This window comes from Mycteria americana, chromosome 2, assembly GCF_035582795.1.
Source record: "Mycteria americana isolate JAX WOST 10 ecotype Jacksonville Zoo and Gardens chromosome 2, USCA_MyAme_1.0, whole genome shotgun sequence".
Taxonomy (NCBI): Eukaryota; Metazoa; Chordata; class Aves; order Ciconiiformes; family Ciconiidae; genus Mycteria; species Mycteria americana.
In genome coordinates, this window is record NC_134366.1 from 152,023,065 (window position 1) to 152,043,963 (window position 20,899).

At 46.1% G+C, this 20,899-nt stretch overlaps 2 protein-coding genes and 1 long non-coding RNA gene across 3 annotated transcripts in view; 2 read left to right on the top strand and 1 right to left on the bottom strand.

Moving 5' to 3' along the window:
- YWHAZ (tyrosine 3-monooxygenase/tryptophan 5-monooxygenase activation protein zeta) overlaps positions 1 to 4,503 on the bottom strand; it is a 28,330-nt gene extending 23,827 nt beyond the window's left edge. Inside the window, exons 1-2 of the mRNA XM_075495058.1 lie at positions 4,356 to 4,503; positions 1,558 to 1,861 (exon numbers count right to left, since the gene is read on the bottom strand). Coding sequence (XP_075351173.1) covers positions 1,558 to 1,851 — 294 coding nt within the window. The 5' untranslated portion in view covers positions 1,852 to 1,861; positions 4,356 to 4,503. The remainder of the gene's footprint in view (positions 1 to 1,557; positions 1,862 to 4,355) is intronic.
- Positions 3,374 to 10,865, top strand: LOC142406524 (uncharacterized). The gene is made up of 7 exons (XM_075495472.1): positions 3,374 to 3,524; positions 3,577 to 3,895; positions 4,084 to 4,929; positions 6,470 to 6,629; positions 6,914 to 7,064; positions 7,410 to 7,575; positions 10,752 to 10,865. The coding sequence occupies exons 1-4, from the start codon at positions 3,374 to 3,376 to the stop codon at positions 6,531 to 6,533; spliced, it is 1,380 nt and encodes a 459-aa protein (XP_075351587.1). The 3' UTR covers positions 6,534 to 6,629; positions 6,914 to 7,064; positions 7,410 to 7,575; positions 10,752 to 10,865.
- Positions 10,866 to 16,079: 5,214 nt separating this feature from the next.
- LOC142406819 (uncharacterized) lies at positions 16,080 to 17,318 on the top strand. Its single transcript, XR_012774708.1, has 3 exons — positions 16,080 to 16,191; positions 16,626 to 16,700; positions 17,117 to 17,318. It is a non-coding gene; the product is annotated as an uncharacterized LOC142406819 (long non-coding RNA).
- Positions 17,319 to 20,899: the final 3,581 nt, after the last annotated feature.

Sequence of the window (20,899 nt, forward strand, 5' to 3'; positions counted from 1 at the left end):
TGCTGCAGCAAACTCGAAAGCTGGGGTTTTGTTTTAGTTTTTCTATTTAGCATGCACAATAAAAGCTAGTTGCACCTCAATCTGGTTTCCATTATCAGCAAAAAAATAAGTTCTTCTAAAAGGGGGTTTCTAAGCCCAATGACTTAATTAAAATGATTTAAACCCAAATGTAGTTTACAGAAGAATTTCAGATCACTCTGAACTGAAAGCATGACCCCCTGAGGACTTTCCCATTAATAAAATATATAATTTATTTAAAAAATAAATAACAAGAAATTAGAATGCCAGATTTGGATCCCTATTTCCCTGGCTTAAATAAATGAGCCACCACTTAATACCCCCAATAAAGCAGTTCTTTCCTACATGTAAGTTTGGCATTTCCATTTTCATAGTGGAAGTTTAAGAGTTATCCTTACACAAGATAACAAAACATATGAAACCGGGTGTGTTACAATAGCCATGGAAGCCAGCCTAAACTGGAAGCCAAGACTCAGTTATCCATGCCGATTTTTACACACCCTTGGAGAACCAGTCTTCTAGAATAGATCACCACCCATGTCATTTAGTTATCTTGCACAGCAAGCAAAATTTATGCTACTCATTTATCTTAATTTTCATTTGACATCAGATCTTCAAGCACATACTTAGCTATTTAACACTTCCCTCATATCACATGTTATTCTGTCACCTCCAGGTACGTGATCCCTCGTCACGTATGGGATGACACACCAGCAGGGTCCACAGTCCAGTGGACAATTCTATTGCTGACAGTAACATCTACCTCACAAGTGGTCGCAGGACTGGACATCCGTTAATCATGTGCTCGCCGAAGCACCACAGGCATATGCAGTTGAAAAAAAAAAAAAAACAAACCCTGACAATCTGGAATAAGCATTTGGAAGAGGTTCGGATTTCATAAACCAGTCTCCTAACGAAAATATAGGGTTGTTTGCCAGGTACATGCACATTTTAACATAACTACAAGCCACAGAAAACGTCTAACTTGAACACCCTTTTACTTTGCTCCTAAAAATTTTAAGTTTAAGAGGGTATCACAGCATTTCTACTGCCTCTTCCTGCAGACAATTTTCTGCATGGCTGAGTCATAACTAACATTACATCATCTTACCCAGGGAGGGGCACAATTTCCGTAGAGTAAGAACTACCTCTTACAACTGGAGCAGCATATTAAAGTTGCAGAAGTCACAGCGATCTAGGATACAAATACTGCACTGGGAGGGGGGAGGAGAAGACACCAAACTAAACCTGTATCTAGTTCAGTCTCAAAGAAATATGTTAAGTTTTCATACCTATTACTTTATATACAATAATGTTTCAACATGTCTCCAAATTCACTAGCATTCATAACTGTGATGATTGGTATATAAATAATCAATACATTAGAAGGAAATACAAGTCAGACTTTTTTAAAGTCTTATCCTTCAGAAATAGGAGACCACAGCTTTACTGACAGACTAGCAGTAGTCCCAGAGGGCCCAGCACCATTTACCCTGCAACTCTAAGTAAAAATGGATCAACAGTTTCATTATTTCTCACCAGCACATCATTGCAGATGTCTCTTAGCTCAGTCTCAATTTTCTCTCTGTATTCTCGAGCCATCTGCTGTTTTTTCTCAGCGCCTTCCGTCTTTTGTTCAATACTTGAGACGACTCTCCAAGATGACCTACGGGCTCCTACAACATTTTTATAGGCAACAGAGAGAAGATTCCTCTCTTCGTTGGACAACTCAGCTCCTTGCTCAGTCACAGACTTCATGCAACTTGCCATGTCATCATATCTTTCAGCCTGCTCAGCCAGTTTGGCCTTCTGCACCAGCTCATTTTTATCCATGTTGATATTTCTAAAGAGGAAAAATAGTGAGGCATTATTCAGACATTGATCAAGGACAAAGGTGTTTTAACTTCATATGCAGAGCAACCATTCTCTAAGTAGTTTGGAACTGTAAGAGGTACAACTGAAATGCAGAACACAAGGCATACAAACACTTCGTGTTCTAACACACAGATACGTGGATTGAAGACAAAGTCACTGCTTCTTCCTGAAAAAATGTTAACTTTTAAAAGTATGTTATTATTTTAATAAATGCAAACAAAAGCATCCAAAGGTGAATTGAAAGCAAGTCATTCCTGTCTTATCACATAAACGATCCCAGTTCTTTGCCATCACTCTCTCATAAGACTACATTCAAGCTACAGCATCAACTGCATCCAATTATCACTATAACAAAATTGACAAAGAAAATATCCAATAGTAAGTTTTTCACAAGAACAGTCCAAATAAAGGCTAGACAAACAGTACCAGGCAACTCTCTGTGCCTTAACAGAATCTTACAGTTACATGCAGAAAGACCTGGCACAAGGATCTGCAAATCCTGGATGTTACAAAGTCATAATCCACCAAATATGTAAATTTCAAGGTGTACGCCCTTCAACAATGTTAACTTTCTTTCCCAAAATGGGATACGGTAGATGTTCTGAGCAAGGTACCACTTCTTAGCCTGAGAGGCTATGCTTTCAGAGACAAAAGGGAATTTTACTATTTAAAAATATTACTTCAACATCAGTATTTGAGATAGCACAACCTGGCTAAGATGCTTCACAACTTGCATCTTATCAGCACTTTTAGAAAAAATCAAGCTCTTCTGAGCAGAGATAAGGGGTATTTTTTTTTTTGGTACATCAGGAAAGAATACTCTTCCCTCACCCCTATCCTTTTATGTATTTTGACTTGATCATTTTGAGGACCTGGCAACGTGCTTTGGGATACACCATCCTTTAAAGTTTGACTAGATTATTAAAGCGTGAACCAATTTTGGTCACGTATGCTTTATGTATTTCTATATGTTCCATACACAAAAACCCAGCATCTTAATCTTTAACTATTAACCTTTTTGCCATTTTACATGAAGTTACCACAAACAATAGCAGCACTATCTTCCATTTAGGAATAAATTAAGCACGTTTTAACATTCCAGTCACCTGAAAGGGAAAGTTTTAGTAGCTCCTACACCCAACACCGGGGCACAAACTCAGCGGCTGTTCCGCAGCGTTTGCTAACGTGCGTTGAAAACCTGACCGCACCGTGAACAGCCGGTTAAGGAGCCATTTTAAGGCAAGGTTTTGGCTACGGCTATTCACCACCCGGCGCGATCAGGACGACCGTGGTTAAAACGCCGGCCCCAATGCCAGCCTACCGGGCCACCGGCCTGCCGGCAGGCTGCTACGGCAGCATCCCTCCCAGGCGGCCAGGCCAGGCCGCCCGTCGCTCCTGGCGGCCGAGGGCGACCGCCCGCCGGCGCGGCGAGGGCTGGGCGCTGCCCGCGGCTCCCCCGCACGCGGGGTGACAGCAGAAAATGGAGCGGCCCGGGGGAGGAGCGGGCGGCGCGGCCCCCCGGGGCGAGGAGGCGCGCTCCGGGCCGCCCCTCCCCGCGCTGCGGCCGCCGCATCCGCCCGCCGCGGGGACACCGAGCGCCTCGCCGGCCGCCTTTGTCATGGCGGATCTGCGCCGGAGCCCAGCCCACTTCAGCGCGCGTTAATCCCGCTCACCTCCGCCCAGCGCCGGGGGCGGCGGCGGAGGAGGATGCCGCGTCCCCGCCCCGGCAGCGGCCGGACGAGGGGAAGCCCGCGGGCCCAGCCCTGGGGGACGGGGGGGAGGGAAGAGGGGGCGGTGGAGGAGGAGCCCCCCCCCCGCCTGTCCCGGGGGAGCAGCCACTACCCCCCGGACCCCTCGGCCGGGGCGGGGGGGAGAATGGGGGGGGCTGGGCGGAGCGGAGGGAAGCGAGCCCGACCGAGGGGCGGCCGCTGCGGCTCTTCCGCGCCCGGGCAGCGCTCCCGGCGGGAGACCACACCCAGCGGCAGCCGCCCGCGCCCCGCGCGCCAGCCCCCCGCCCCCGCCCCGCGGAGGCGGCGCCCCCCCCTCCCCACGCGCCCACGGGCGCGGGGTCGCCCCCGCCCGCCGCGCCACGGGCGGGGCCCTCACCTGCCGCCCCCTCCCCCGCCCCGCCGCCCCCGGCGGCTCTTCCCCTCCCCCCCCCCCCCCTCCTCCCTCCTCGCCGGCGGGGAGGGGCAGCCACGGCCTCACCTGCGCGGCCCCCGCCGCCCTCCGCAGCGGCCCCCGCGGCGCAGGCTGCTCCCGCCGCCCCGCTCCCTCCCCGCGGAGCTGCCCTGCCGCCGCCGGCGAGGCCGGAGGGTGGGGGTGGGGGGTAGGGAGGGCTCGGCGCTGCCCGCCGGCCGCCTCGCTCGGCCCCCCCAAGCCCCCGGGGGCGGGGGGCAGGGTCCCGGGGCGGCCGCCCGGCGCGGGGGCCGGAGGCGGGGCGGCGCGGCGGGCCCCGTTACCTGTGCGCGGCGGGAGCGCGGCGGTGGGTGTCTCGGGGCGGGCGGCCGGCGCGGACTGTGCCTGTCTCGCGGCTCGCTGCGCTGCAGCCTCTCTCCCAGCGCCACACACGGCGTCTCCGCCAATCACCGCGCCGCAACGCACGGGCAGCGCTCCGCCCGTGACGTCAAGCGGGGCCATGGCAACGGCGAAGGCGCGAGCACGAGCCCGCGCCTCCCCCGGCGCGCCACAGGGTGGAGGCCTCGCCAACCGCCGCGGGCGCCGGCGGCGCGCGGGTCGGCGGGACACGCCTAGAACCGGCGGCCCCGCCCGCGGGCGCGCGCCTCTGCCCCCGCCCCCCCCCCCCCCCCCCCCCCGCCCGACTGCGGAGCCGAGCGGGGGGGCCGTCCGCGCTGCGGAGCTGCCGCAGGGCCGGGCCGGGCCGGGCCGGGCCGGGGCGAGGCGGCGTCCCGCCCCCTCAGCCCTGGCCTCTGACACTCTGCCAGCCGCCTCGCCCGGCCCGGCCCGCTCCGGTCGCCGCCCCGCGGGGAGCCTCCCTTCACCCTCCCCTGCCTTCGCCGCTGGTCGGCTGAGGAGGTCGGCGGTGGCGGAGCTGTCCCCGGGCCTGCGGCACAGGGCGCCGTGTGGCAACGGGGGGGGGCGGGAGCGGCACCGCCTCATGTGGCCGTGGGTTGTGTGTGGGTGTCACCCACGCCCCCCCATTTACCACACACCGCAAGCGACCTCTCCTGGCTTTGTGTTTTCCACGAGGGCCGAGTTTTTCCAGTTAAAGCCCCTTTGCCAAGCCCCCGCGGGGCCTGGCTGAGCCTCCGCCGCCGTTCCCGTTGCAGGGCCGCGACGTGGGGCGCCTGCGACGGAGGCCAGGTCGGTGGGTGAGCTCCGGGGTACAGAGGGGACGGGGACTGTCCCGGAGCACGCGGGGCTGCGTGACGGCCTGCGTGTGCCCAGCAAGGCATCGAACCGCGTGCCCGGAGCCTGCTCCTGGAGCAGGAGTGGGAAGGAGGTTGTGGGTTGGAAAGGAAGGACCCAGGAGGGGCGGCACACGGAGTCTGGGCAGGAGCCCGGGGAGCGGCGGCAGGGCCCTGAGAGACCCTGCCCGGGACTGGTGGGCTGGAAACGCAGCCGGGCCCTGCAGATGCAAACGGTCCTTTTGCGAGCCTCTCCCTCGGAAAGGCAAACGCATTTTGGCCAGCACCACGCAAACGTTGATGAGAACGTGCTGACAGGAGTAGGAAGAGTATTAAAATAATAAGCATTGCTGTTGTTGGAAATGGTTTTTTTGAAAAAAGAGTGTTTCCCAAAGGTGTTCAAAGCCTGCATTCTCTTCTCCCCTTTTTGAAGCGCTTGCCCCAGCTTGATTCCCTGTCTCAAGCAGGCGGCATCCAGAGCTCTCATATGCTTTCTCCTGGGCTCTGGGATCCGCACTATCTCACAGAATTCGAAATAAGATGGAGAATAATAAGATGGAGAAAGCACCTCGATATGTTTTTTGAAAAGGGTCAGGTAGGATAGAGGGGGTAGGGCAATTTTTCTTTCCCAGACACACGTCGTATCTGGCAATGCCACGGAACAGGAGCATCTCCAGCGGGAGAGGGAGATTCTCTCCCAGGGGCCTGCTCCAGGCTCCAATGCCCATGGGAGGCTCTGGCGAGCACCCGCCCTGGCCCTTTTCAATGCCAGGTCTCATATAAAACCTCAGGCTGTGGTCACGTGGTGGGTTACCGTATCCCAGCTGTGGAGCTGTAACTGGAAATCGAGCGGCAGCAGCTTTCTGAGTGACTCCTGCTCGGATCACAAATACTTGCTTGACTAAGTGTTCAAAACAACTTGCGCAGAAATAGCCACAGCGCAGGACGGACGTGTATTTATGTCGACAAGAGTCATAAAAACCTGTTGGTAGGGCACTATGTGGGAATAGCATAGGAAGAGTGAGGTGCTTGCTTCTCGGAAAGCAAGAGGAAGTTATGAATGTGTTTGTGTTCTTGACAAGTGACTGGCCAGGACCAGGTTGGTACGGTACCAGAGAAAGCAGCATCAACACGTTCTCCTGCAGACGCATTGCCTTCTGCCTCGTGCCTCCTAGTCTTGCCTGCCTGCCTCTTTCTGTCTTTTCCAGGCGCTTCTGGGATAGCTTCTTGGCATGTTCCTTGTCTTCCTTCCATCCTGCACTGATGAAGTGACTGTAGATCTGACAGTGCGATAAAATGACCAGAACAGGGGTTTTATTTCAAAATCTTCAAAACAATGTTCCTGTGTTGTGACTGAATATTGGAAAGGTGTTATTTTAAGCTCCGCATGACAAAGTTGGCTTTTCAAGAATAGGGCTTTTTTTTTTTTACCCTTAAAATTGTATCATATAATGAACAGTTACGTTTTCTGTGGTGGAATTTTACCTATAGCATTGGTTTATGGATCTTTTACTACCCTTTCTCATGGCCTAAGATGTATATTAGGGTTTGCCATCATGTAGATTTTTCTCCGTTTAAGTTTTGTCCAGCAAATTCTGTTATCTTAGACATCGATTTAACAGTGCGGTATTTTTTTTTTTATTTCTCATCAGTTCTAGTGCCTTCCATTTACTCCAAGGTTTAATGAATTTCACTCACGTTCCTGTGGAATATTGCTGGAGCGCTTGTGAAGAGAGCTAAAAAAAAGCAAAGTGGGCAATATCGGGTAGAGCAAAGCTCACCAAAATTTACTAGCTGTGTCAGGTGAGAACATCACTGTTGCTTAATTTAAATGTGAAGAAGAAGAATATAACCTTCCTTTTTACTTCCCCAGTGATGCTTTCTTGGGGTATACAGATACAGAGGAGTTCATTTTTGAAACAAGCATCGTAAGGCTCAGGTTCATAATGTATTCCAGTACACAATGCTTCTTCATCTTATCTGTTTTTATTTTTTATCATTATTTTCCACTTTAGGAAGCAATAGGAGGAGAGCTTGAGAGCTGTACTTGAACACAGATGGTATGATGGCACAGCATTTGCTGCAACTTGCTTCAAGTTATGTTACAGAGTTCATTTTTAACATAAGCTTTAAACCTTTATTTTGTAGAAAAGTCTCATTGAAATGGCAACCACCCAAATATAGACTATACGTTTTCAGAGGTACTTGGATGTTTTGCGGTAACACGATGAAAAATTAACTGATACAGGAAAAATAATAATCCTTAAAAGTACATAAAGAATCCAGACTGGAGCGTATGTTAGATGAAGCACAGGTATGTATTGCTTTTTGATTACCTCCAAGAAATATAGGGGAACCCCTTGTGAAGTAGGCTGCAATACTGTAGGCAGTGTTAATAGTTTTGTGGAAGGAAAACATCAGCCTTTCCTTTCACTCCTTTCCATTATTTCTGTTTTTGGAGTGAATGGAACGTCTCCTGCAACAACCCTAATTGCCACTAACCATAGTTTTTGTTTGCTAACAGCCCCATATGTCAATAGACGCTGCACTCGTTCCCCTTTAAGTGGGCTGTTTTTGCCAAACACCATTTCCACTCCTCTGGATTTCATGAACGCTGCCATTTGAAACAGATCCAAGGAATTAGACATTACTCACCTTTGCATATGCTGTCTCTTGAACAGATACGCTCCTGCTGTCTTCTATTCTTATATTTCCTGCACTTTTCCCCCAGTGTGGAATGTTTTATTTTGTCTTGCTTATTGCAGTTTTGACCAGGGAACTTTGTCTCTTAAAAAGATAGGCTTTAAGCAGTTTCCCTTTTCTTCAAATGCATTTTCCCTGCTGCTCTCCACACAGCTTTTTGTTCGATGACTTGCACTTTCACTATCTCAGACTGTCAGGCGTACTCGTCGGCAGCTAGGAGCAAAAACTCATTTGTAGAGTTAGGCACATTTGCATATAAAAGTGTATATATGTATGTTTATTTACATTGCTTCTCTCTTTCTTATATGAGAGGAAGAAATTGAGGGATGGGGGGGGGGGAGAGGGGAAATGACCCCAGATATCTTTTATTCTCCCTCTAACAGAGCATTTAGTTCTTTCTTCTTCCCTCTCATCCTTTCTCCCCTAAGTGTTTAGTTATTCTTCCCTGTGCTTAACCATATTTAATTAAAAGTGGACGGGTAGTAAGGCAGGGTTATCCACGCACTAGAAGAGGACGGCAGGATTTTTGGGGTGTTACCCTCCCGCAGGCCAGGGAAGGCAGTCCAGGAAGTCTGTAGGAATAGCTCTGAAAAGTCAGAGAATGCGGTCAGGACTGGAAGGCGCAGCGGTGGCTGCTCTCGGTGCTAACGAGGCTGCTGCTAGAAAATGGAGATGTTCTGATTGACTGTTTTTTTCCTGGGAACAGGAAAATGAGGAAAGGCAGCCTAGCAAAGGGCATTCCTCCGGAGACCAGGAGATGATTCTGCAAATCTACGGCCTGCAGGGGGAAAAAAGAAGAGTTGGCAGCTCTGTCGTGTGCTCTCCTGCTGTCAGGAGCTACTTTTCTGGAAGCTGCTTGCTCAGAATCCTGACTGTTGTGACTTTGTTACATACATACCTTTCTGGGCTGATTCTCAGGCTACATGATTGTACTGTATATAGGAGTATTCTTATGCAGCCTTTGTGTGCTTCTGTAGGGCTTTGAGCTTCTTGCCTCCCACTTAGCAAAAGCAAGATCGTTGGAGTATTACCACCTTTCTGGAATAAAACATTTATTAACATTTTTAGGAATATGTCCTAGCTATCTTTGTTTCTTTCCTTGGCCACAGCCTGTGATTTACAAGCCAAACTTCAAGCTTTGCACAAGGGAATGAGACATTTCATTCCTCTCCTTTGTGGTCTGATTGTGCTTTTGGATGAACTGACACCCTTTGTCCTCAGGACACTCTTGTAGGTGGACCCAACTGAGAGACTTTAGTGAAGGATGGATGCATTTTAGACTTTTCTTTTCTTTTTGTTCCCTTTTTCCCTCCAGTGGTCTAAAATGAGTCAGATTCTGACTCTGTGTCAGGTGCCAGTGATAAAACATATAAATTGTGGATAAGGCTGCTATTTTCCATCACTGAGTGGAAAGTAGTTAGAGCTGCTGGATCTCACATGGCCTTTCTCTCTGCCTCATCAAGATGTCCTGAGAACCTTCTCTAACCTCCTCACCTGTCTGTCCATAGTCTAGTTTTATAAAAAATGACACAGCTGAAGAATCAAAAGTACCAGTGAGTCCTGCTTAAGTAATCCTGTACCTTAGATTAAAATCCTGAAATGATTTTGGATGTGGACTAGTTTAAATATATATATTAGAGAGTTAGTGCATGACTGAAAGTGTCCCCAAAGATGATTCCTGAGATTCGGCTGTCAATAAAATGCAAAGATCATTTTCACAAAAATAATTCAAAAATGTTTGCAAACATCTTGTCACCAAAGTGACAAGTATCCAAGAAGGATGTCAGGATACCCACCAAATAAACAGCATAGAAGTGATGAATTGTAAGTTAGGACATTCCTTCATTCTGAAAAAAAGTGATGTAAAATGGCAACTTCCTCCACAGAATTTGTCACCAAATGATGAAGATAAATCAGCACTGCTCTTTACTTCCTACTGACCTTTCCGAGAAAGGAAGCTAGATGCTGTTCTTTCTTGTTTAGAAAAAGCTCCAGAAGGGTACGAAAGACTTAAGTTTGCACAGGTGTCTTTAAAAAGCTGAATTTAATCTAAGTAACTTTTATTTCTGACATTTAGTGTATGAGATGAGGGAGAACATCAGGACCTGGCCACACTTGAAGGGCTGCAATAACTTTCAGTAACCAGTTAGCTGGAAGGAGGGTTTGAGAGGTCTGGGTGGCAAGGCTGTTATGTATAAGATGTAGGTCCATATACAGATCTCATTTGGTTCCGTTCATTGCAGTGTTTGAGTGCGTTGGTAACATCTGAGCACCTGCATATTGAATGTAAAAGTGTGCAAATTCTTGAATTGCTGAGAGCTCATTTTGAAAATGGGCAACTTGGCATTGCTTTGGGTGTATCGACCTTCCCGTGGAAAATTCAGTTTGTTTCTGTGTTGTACCTGAGTTGATTTTACAGTATTAGATGCAAATTCAAAAGCTGCATGGAAGAACAAAGTTCATCACTCTTGAATAAGATTGATTAATCAAACTATTTTGAGATGCAGCTAAGGAGCGTTTTAGGGATGCTGCTGCAGTCATCAGAACCGTGAAGAAAGCAAATGAAATATCTCCAACCATCAGCAACAAAAAGGAGATCTAACGCGAGTGTTTGAAAACACTTGGTTAGACAGAGGCCTGCAAGTGGAATATATATGTTTTATATATTATGTTTTTATTATATTCTCATTCCTAACCGATTGCCCAATGCTGAGGTATTTGTGCATCTTCCAAAGATACATTGAAAGAGCATACCACGTATGTTTTCTTCTCCGTTTCTCCCTACAGGAAGCAAGATGGATGGTGCTGTAATGGGTGTGCTTTGCCCTGGGATGTGTGAAGGCAGTTGGCCGCCCGCTCCACTGGGAGCACCGGCTGAACGTGGGTCCTCCAGGGCTGGAAGTACGAGTTTGAGTGAATTTAATATGGTGTTGATAAATGAACTGTGCATTGGTCTTATCCTGGTCCTCCACACAGGACTGAATTATACCCTGAATTACTGAATCCTGAGTAATTCTGTTGGTTTATAGATGAAAACGGTTCTTTTCTTTTTGCAAACAATAGCTATTGGGATTTGGGAACTTGGAACTCTTTTTAGCTTGTATTCATTTCCGTTATGTGTAACTGCTCTTGAGTGAGCAAGATAAAACTTAAAAAGTGTTACCAGAAGAGACAGGATGTCTTGAAGCAAACTTGAGGCTAACATCATTCTATTATACCTCCTTTGATTTATTTTTGGACTTATTTTTTATTTATTTGAGCTTACTAGCTAATGTTATTTTAACGTTGATTGTCAGGAAAAAGGCTCCATAATGTCTTGTTTCAAATTGGTTCTGCCACTTAATTTCAGACCTTCTTGTCTTCCATGCATTTATCCTGAGCTAGTTTGTCTGTTATTTTTTTAAGTGATAAATTATTTATTTTCTTTACATTCTTTAGAAATATACAGTAGCTGTTAGAGTTGAAAGCATCAGAAAAATGCCAAGGTGCAAGTTACCAGTCTCATAGGGTACACTCTGAGGATTTCTGGAGGACCTCAAAGACAAAGGAGCATAGCTGCTATAGGATATATGCAAACTCTCACTGTAAACATTTGCTGTTAAAAAGATCAATGGGTATTGTATTGAACCTGTATTTTTAAAAGGTAATTCAAGGAATTATTAATACAGTGAATTGTGTATTAGAAGATCTTTTGAAGTTCCACATAAAAATGGAATGATACAGCACCTCAAAGGTCATTTTATGAGGTGGTCTAAGAAACGACAATTTCTAGAGTACAAAAATCTGACTCATGAATCTCTTACTGGTATCTGAATGGTTCAATAGTGGTATGGATGAAGGAGAATTTACTAATATATTCTATTTAGATTTTCACAAGCCCTTGGTAAAATTATCACAACAGGCTACTGAAGAAATTCAGGATGTAGTCTTACAAGGGACAGTTAGGCCCCTAAATACGTATTTAAGTAACTTTATTCAAGTTATAGGCATTAATAGCATTTCTAACCTTGAAGGTTTTCTTAATGCAGTAGGAACTTACATTTTCCACTGGTACAATTGCTCAGTTCCCTTGTTTTTGCTGCCGAGCATGTGCAAAACCATCTTGACAGCTCCAGGCTGCTAAGCCCCAAAGAAATATATAAAATAAGCATTTTCTTGCAAGTTTCCTCTCAACTGCCTGTCAACTTCAGTTTTGCATCCCAGCAACCAATTTAAACTCATTTTATTTTATACTGACTACATTTATCACAATTTATTTTATATTCTTGATAGGATATTGAAAGAGGCTCTCAGGGCCACAGATTGCTGCTGAAATGTTAGACAACATTTGGCATGAACAGGATCAGAAATTAAAAACTGGCATTTTTTAGCCTGGTTGCTTTTGAAATGAGGTTTATGAAATTGTGTTGTTTATCTCTCTGTACATTCAGCAATTCCCCTTAAAAACTTTGGGACCCGATTTCAACCAAATTTGAAAGATGAGCTGAAATCTCAAGATAAATAAGGTCTGTGAAAAACTGCAGCTGTACAGAGGACAAAGCGCGTAATTAAATGCCGGCGCTGTGGAAAAGGCAGGTGGAAGCCAGCTTTTATATAGCAGTTGAGAGCCGCCAGCCTGCCAGAGTATGCTCAAAGATTTTTGATTGAGCATAGCATGTGCCCTATATGGAGAGTGGGTTTCGGAAAAGAACCTGAAGTTGTTATGGCAGAGGAGATTTTAGGAGACAAAGAACACCAGTCCATAAAAACAATCAATCAAACCCCGCCTTGTTTTGTTTTATTTCTCACAGAGCAACTTGATTCTCTTGCCCTGCCTCTTCTTCCTCCTTCCCACCCTGAACACCTTTTTTCCTCCCAGAATCTCTAGAGTCTGTTACTATCTTTGTATTCCCTTTGCTCTCCTGGCTCAGCATAAATTCCTGTAACTTAACCAGCCTAAGAATTCTGTCTGATTTGGTAATGAGGTCTCAGATATACCCTGGTGGGAGCCAGTTAATGGCTGTTTCTTCATCCGAAAAGTTCAACCGGGCTGTTAGGATGTGCTCATATTGATAGCTGTAACAAAACTAATTGGTACTGACCCCTTTCCATCCTGACTAGAGAATCTCCTGCTTTGGTATTTATACTCATCAAACATTTGTCGATTCTTACTGTGCCCCCCTGCCAGCTACCTGACATTTTAAAGATCCAGCCATTGTGTGGTGGGACTAGTGAATCTAGTTTAAAAGAATCTAACTAGAATTAAGCAAATGATTTTTTTTTTTTAATCTGTACACACATTTCAAATAGTATATCCAACCCAACATCACAATGTTTGTAGAATATTCCTATAAGCTATGGAGGCTTACGACTGTCCCGCAGGGTCTATATTGCTCTAAAAAACCATGTGAGAGTTGTATACTTTACAAATTAGGTTAGCTGGAGAAACAAAGAAAAATGCCTTGTCTCCTTTTTGTCTTTTCTGTCAGGTTCTTCCTCAAGATGGATACCTTTTCTAGCATGGAAAGTTTTTGTAGCTCTTCTCTGGTCAATTATCTAAACAGGACACAATTGAGCTGATGTCAAAACAAAGAATAGACACATACATAGTACTGGGCTGTGATAAAAGCTGCTCTTCTGCACAACTTCCCAGCTTGTGAAACCTGTCTGGTTTTGCATAATAGATAAGCCCCAGGAAGTATAAAATTAGTGGGAGTGCTTGCAGTGTGGCCAAGTTACAGTTTTACAGTCGTTTAAAGGTTAGCAGCAAGTTGACATCTACACCCAGTCCTGTAGGATAAGGCTCTGTAGGGACAAAGCTCTCAGGCAAATGTCCGCATGATTTTCCTGTGGCCATGTGGAAAACCTGAACCCGAATAAGGGGCTGAGATCCCACCCTGTCACTTGCAAGACAGGGCCAGAGTTACCAAGCCAATCTTTCTTGTCATTTATCTAGGGCAGACTTTGAAACCTAAGTGTCGAGGAAAGATTTTTGAAGCAAAAACTCCAGGCCTAAGGTCTCACAGGGCAGGTACTCTTTTTTTCCCCCAACTTCTGGATTATCTTTTTCTTATTACTTAACTTGAAAATGCAGTTTCGATGAGAAGAAAGTTGAACTGCTGAAGGAGACTACCAAGTTTATGGATGTTATTATCTCTCAAATAGTTAATGTCTCACTTCTCAGTTAAACATTTTTTTTTTTTCAAACTTGGCAGGCTTCTGGCTAGGCTAATTAAGAGTGCAACTAGGCTGTAACCAAACGATCTCTATGATACGATAAGCAGCATGCGAGCAGCCATAGTAGCAGTAGACTAACTTCAGAATGCTGTGAGTTCCTCTGAGCTTCACCAACAGATTTGCTGATCAGCTCCAGATTTTACAATGTAATTTTTCTTCTTTAACAGAAAAACTGTCACCAGAGCGGGTTACAGTTCACACCTGGAAATGCAAAAAGTTGTATGGAGACAACAGCGCACAGGAAGACTTGCTAGGCCATGGATTAAGATGTGTACCAGTGCCAATTTTCAGAGAAGATGGTTTGCACAAGGAAAGATCAGAACTCAAAAGCAGAGACTGGGTGCTCTTCTAAGGAGAATAGGTGGAGGGACAAGATTTGGGGGAAAAAACTAAACCCAAAAAACCTAGTGTAGAAAATGTTCTACCTGCTGTGAAAATAAAAAGGAAGGAAGGTATTAAAAGAAGTCTGAGGCGTATCTAGTTTCAGAATTTAGCTGAAGAAAAAGAAGCAATAAAAATCACTACTACAGATGAAATCTATAGATGGTCTTAAGGGATGGAAAGACCTGTACTGTATCCTGCAACTATCAGAAAAGCAATGGGGCAGGGATGTTAATAAGCAGATTATAAGACCAGGTGGGGATTCGGAAGTGTCCAGCTAGAGCTATGGTTGATGTTCAGGCAGGACGTTCTTGAAATGTCCTGAGCTCCACGGAGCATGCTGAAGTCCATGAGTCAGTGTGGTATGTGCTACAGCTGCTCAGCACTGAACAAGAAGCTCTCCAAACTATTTATTTTCTCCGTCTCCTACAGATAGCTGGTGATGAGGCAAACACGGTTAGGAGTTCAGATAGCTGGTGATGAGGCAAACACGGTTAGGAGTTCTCTTTCTGATGAAACCTTTAAGCTCTTGGTGCACAGGTACTTGATCTACAATACCAAACCTACCCCTCAAACAGCTGGATGCAAACTCGGGGAAGACTTTTCCTGCAGATTCTCTGGTAACAAGCTAGGCTGGCATGCGTGTACCTCAGCTGTAAATCAAGGAGCCTCTCCTGGCAGTTGTGCAGCGTGCCACTCCCAGGAAGATTTGGGAGTTTGCTAGGCATGTCCTGCCTGCGGCTCACGCGGTCCCAGGCACCACTCCAACATTCACAGAACAATTTATACCTCCAGCATATCACCTCTCCAAGTAAATAAGGCATAGAAGCTCAAAGGATGTTCAGAGGGCTCTTCAATACATTCATTTGGATATACATGGAACTAAAGTGCTCTTTTTCTATGCCTCGGTGCTTTGCCACCGACCAAAAATCCCCCCCCCGCCGCCATGATCTTCCTCCCACAGACCGGTGGTGATTTTGGCCTGCTCCTCCCTTCCCCAGCACTCCCCAGCGAGCTTCTTGCTCTGACAAATTCTCCCTTGGCAACAATAGCTCCTGCTGGGTTCCTCCCAGTCTGTGGTCATGGCTACTGGGGTGTGAAGTGTTCTGCCCACCTGAGTCAGAAACGCTCGGCAGCTCCGCTGACAGCATGAGGAAGAGCAAGCCATCAGCTGAATTGTACCCAGCCGCGGGGACTGTCTCCGCCAAAAGGGCTGGATGCGAGAATACCTGGCCCAAACACTGCAAATTCTCAAATTATTCTTTCAGCTCTCGCAGCCTGCAAACTGCTTCACATTTATTAATCCATCCTGCACGTAATTTAAAAGCGCATTTTCTTCAGAGAAAAAAATAAATTGCAAAAATACAAATGTTTCTCTACCTAAAAACGAGCCTGTGTTATGTTTTGGGAGTGGAAAAGAATCCCCAAACTAGATTACAAAAATACACAGTATATTATTTTGATTACAGTTGTTCTAGCTGAATATTTTTACAGATCTGAAAATGTTCAAAGGCATTTAAAAATAAAGGAGGCACATATTTTTTTTGCTCCTAGGGCTTTAAAATCTAAATTCTATCTCCATGTTTGCTAGAGATCCTCTTCTCCGCTTCTTTTATACCAAGCTTCTGAAGTAAGATACTGTTTTTCTTGGGTTTGGGGGGGGAGGGTCATAATTAATTTGAATGAAACACTTTCAGAGAAGGCTGGCGGCTGCTGAGCCCACAAAACCGTGGATACTGCAAAACCAGTGTTTGTGAGAGGTGCAGCACCAGCGGGGGCTTGTTCTGTAACCTGGTGGGGGGCATCTTTGCTGGACCAAGTGCATGTGCTCTTTTCGTGTCACACCTGTTGCGTCTTCCTTGGAGCATATGTTCGTTACTGTCAAGTTAACGACCCGTGCAGTTGGCTGCCTGCAATGCCGAAGGGAATGCCTTTTATCAGGTTGGGGGGCATTAGCACGTGGTTTCCTTGTGGAGATGAAAACGGCAGGTTTCTGCATATGTTTGTTTCTTCCCATCTTGTTTTTATGATGAAGTAAGTCAAGGTCTGATTTGTTATCTATAGGGTGGTTTCAGTCTTTCATCATACTGCTTACTGCTGCAAGGAAGGTCCTAGGGAACCCTGATACTCCTCAGAAAGGTAATCTGAGTTTATTTATTTTACACAGTAATAATCACCAGATGAGACACAGAAGTAGTCCTTAGCGCACAGAGCAGAACCAGATCTCCTCGCCCTCGGCTGTGAGCTCTGGCCAGCAGACCAGCAGGCTGTGATTGCTCTCAGGATCAATGTTCTGTCATTAATTTTTGGACAAATATGACAAATTTTTAGCAGGAGCTGAAGGTTCCCTCGGGGAGCCTGATAGCAAGAGTGTGTCCTGAAGAAATGGGTTTGTCTTCTCTCGGATGGAGGAGTGAATTGAATCTGGGTCCCCTGTGTCCTGGGTGAATGCTCTTCCCACTGAAGTGCTGGGTTAGGGTGATGGGGAAGAGAAGGTAGGCAACTTCATTCACTGTTTGAAAGGAAAACATGATACCTGCTTGCTCTTCTCCCAGCTCCATCTTCAGAAGAAGCAACTGGCTCAACCCCTGGCAAAGAGAGATCCTTCCCTGCAGCCTGGATGTGGGCAGAATGAAGATGCACCGTTGGAGAGATGGTGCGGGGCATCTGGAGGCCAGGCCTGCGCACGCTGAAGCAACAGCGTTTTCAGGAGGTGACTGGCATGGCTCCGATGGGGCTGCGTCATGCACAGCAAGTAGAAGGTATCCCTCTACGTAGGCAGAGAGCCTGTCCTCTGGGAAGTACCAAAATCTTGCCAGAACTTGATATGAGGTGGGTGGGGAGGAAAGGGAGGTTTCCATGTTTTACGCTGAAATGACATGCATATTTACAAGCCTCCGTGTTTCTTCACGGTCTTGCTTCCTGTGCTCCGTACAAACAGGAGTCAGTCCCGGTTAGAAGGCAGCTGCGTATGGGATGGGCTGTGGGTTGCTATTGTTATTTCCATAACACTTGGGTGTAAAGATGTCAACCTGTGCTGAGACCCAGTTAGACTATAAACACAGCAAGCTGGAATCCCTTGGAGAAACAGAAAGATAGATGACTTGCCTGCAGTCAAACATAAGTCAGTGGCAAAAATAGTACCTGGTCTTTGGACTGAAAAACCGGCATGGAATCAGCCTGGTTTGTCTTGTGCTTCCCGCAGCTCACAGAAGGATGTAAATATGTTGGGCTGAATTGGGATCTGTTAGATCTAATTGAGCCTTAATTAAAATACATTAAACAATTAAAATAATGAAGATCAGGCACAATCAAATTTCAAAACAAAGAGATTTAGCAACATTAGACTGTTAAAACTGTACAGATGATGCCATTAATCTTGGAGGAGGTCCAACATAAATGATACAATATCTAGCCAGCTGGGAAGATGGCAAACTGGAGGTAATATCAGGTTCCCAGCATAAAGTGTAAGGGAATAAGTGGATTTTCCCCTTCCATTTTATAGCTTTATTCTTAGACGAGCAAAATACTGAAAATATCGAAACATGTCTATGCGTGCACATATAACATAGGTGTGATGGCTATGAGTCATACAAATTTGTGGACTTCAAGGAGGCAGGGAGTTCACAGCTTGAAACGCTTGGTGAATTATATATACTACCGTACTTTCCATTTATGTTTTTAAGAGTTGTTCTCTTATTTATAGTAACTTTAGCACGGAGGAAGCTGGCTTTGACTGACAACTCTGGGAGCAGAAGTTGTTCTTTGTCCATAAAACAGGTACAGCACTTCAGGAGATGAGAGGGGGCTTTGGGCCCCACGCTCATTCCTTTCCTGGCCTCTTTAGGGATCTCATCATCACTGTTATCAACAGTAATGCATTTATGACACTTTGTCATTTCTGAGAAGAACCCACTGAGTTGTTCGCATGAAGCCAGGCTCCCCTCAGGAAACCCAGAGCTGGTGGAAGGTCCTGGAGCCCCGGCACAAAGCCATGGGGAGGGAGTGCTGCAAAACACCCCGAAGCCGTGTGTTGGAGGCAGAGCGTGGGGAAGAACAATATGTAACAGCTGGTAGTGGAAAAGCAGGTAAATGTGACCAAAAGCCTGGCCTGCAGTTCACAGGTAAAATGATTTTACCAGAAAAGGAAATTATTTTTAAAAAGCCAAAGAACAAAGACATTTGAGGCCTCCTCTGGGAAATAAGGATGAGCAATCTAAACTGCGGGTTTTCTTTGTATAATCGAACACTGTATTCCTGGAGGGATCTTTTCATTTGGTTCTTTGCTCTCTCTGATTCCTCTCGACAATGTACACAAGCTGCAGTACAGAAAATAGAGATAGTCAGAGAGAGATAACACTGTACCGAGAGAATTTAATTAATAAGTCCTTGTGGGACTGTGGGTAACTATGGAAAGAATGGACGAAGATGAGCAAAAAGAAATCCTCCTAATGTCTGAATGTATTAAATATTTCATTGAAAGAAAGCAAAAGAGGCACCAAAAGGAGTTTGTAATTCTTGGAAAACCTAAAAAAGAATATTAGGCAATGTATTCTCTTTTCTCTTTCAATTTTGCTTTAGACAAACTTAGGACTGCGCCACTTTCAAGGAGGAGAATTTGGGCCAAAGATTTAGCAATAGACGTCTGAAGACCTCAGAAAAAAGCAAGGGACTGGGGAAACAGAACAAAAGAAAAGACTCACTCTTTTTTTCAATAACCACCACCTTTTACAGTTCTTCAGGAGACACGTGAAGTCCTGTGTGGGTGGATGCCACACACACCGAGACACAAATGCTAGACACCCATTGCTCCACAGCAGGCAGCAGATAGACAACAGCAATGCTGCTTAATTTCAGGCTGACCCCGGAACGAAAGATTTTTGGCATACTGATCTTGACCTCTCTCTTCTGTCCTGTCAGCTGTTACTTCCCGGTGCCCTTGGGCTGGCTGAATTTGCTCTTGCTGATGGCCTTTATATAGTTCCCTGCCCTGGTACTTGTGTTGAAGCTGGGCTTTTAGGTCTTTGGGTAGATCTTGGAACTGCAGATTAAAATCACATATCCCTGCTTTTATTAGAAGCTTTGCTGAGGTCCAGAAGTTGCTGAAAGCCTGATACTCTCCTCCATTTACTGGCTGTGAATTATGTAGATACTCATATTTTTAATTTCCTTTCATTTAATTGTGTGTGCAGGACCTCTGTCATGACCAGCAGGGAACTCTCCCCTGGGTACAGAGAGGCAATTCAGCGTCTGTGCCAACCCTGGCTTGTAAAAGCCTGGCAGCTCTTGACAAACAAAGCCTAGAAATGTTGCTATTAAAAGCATTTATTGAATAAATCCATATGTGACAAAATGATAGCTGCAAAAAGCAGTGGAATTGGTTTTTAATGGATAAATCTTGTTTGAAAGGTAAAGCTGAGCTGCAAAAGCTCAGAGAACAGTCACCAGAGGATAGAGCTTTGAGCAACGTGGGAAAAATTAGAACCACTATGAACAATATAGAGGATAATAGATTTGAGAACATGTCTGCTTTGAGTGGGAGCTTTTATGTAAAGAAAAGAGAGGATAAGCCTGGATTTAACTTCGGTATTTTAACGCTCTCACAAATAGAGATAGAAGAACAAACTCTCATTCCCTTTAGCAAGCCTGCAGCAGTTAGAAACAAGAGGACCCCTGTTCGTATACGCAGGGGTCAGCAGACTGCACAGGGGTACTGTGGGCAGGCTCTGACCTCCCAGCGAGCTGCACAACTGAGCTGCAAGGCCCCCGGGTCCGCCTTTGCACCTTGGCTGCATGTCGCACCAGCCCGTCAGTCTGTGCACAGCCTTTATCTTTAAGGGAGGCAGGGTGCTGAGCTCAGTTGGTTGAGATCTCCCTTCGGCAGGGAGCGAAGGAGCAGCGATTGTGCAAAGGCTGCTGCAACAACTGAAAAGCAGCTCTGCTGGAAATCCAAAATTGCCATGGGAGAGGGTCCTGTTTTTGCATCTCTCTGCTTAAAGTGTCTTTGTTTTGGCCTTGCTTGGGTGATCAGAAATTGCTTTAGACACCAAAAAAGAAGAAGGAAAAATAGGTCGTTCTTTAAAAAGAGGCTTCTGGACAGTATTTAGCCATAAAAATAAACCAACGTTGGCTGTCTATCTGAATTGTTTCATAGGATGTTGAAAAGAATCTGTCATGATGGGCTTTTGGCAGGTGATAGCTGGGGGTGGATATTTCCCAGTAAGGGATGGGGAGGCCTTCGTTGGAATCAGCAGAGGCAGATGTAGTGACCCAGAGGTGCAAAATAGCCTCTCTGGGAATGAGCGGTCTCCAGCGAGGGCAGATGGCTCCCGTGACTG

Excerpts from the sequence above, each read along its gene's own strand:
- LOC142406524 (XM_075495472.1), top strand. The coding sequence starts at position 3,374 with ATGGAGCGGCCCGGGGGAGGAGCGGGCGGCGCGGCCCCCCGGGGCGAG. Across the intron at positions 3,525-3,576 it reads CTTTGTCATGGCGGATCTGC|CGCCGGGGGCGGCGGCGGAG; the intron begins GCCGGAGCCCAG and ends ACCTCCGCCCAG. Across the intron at positions 3,896-4,083 it reads CAGCCGCCCGCGCCCCGCGC|GGGCAGCCACGGCCTCACCT; the intron begins GCCAGCCCCCCG and ends GCCGGCGGGGAG.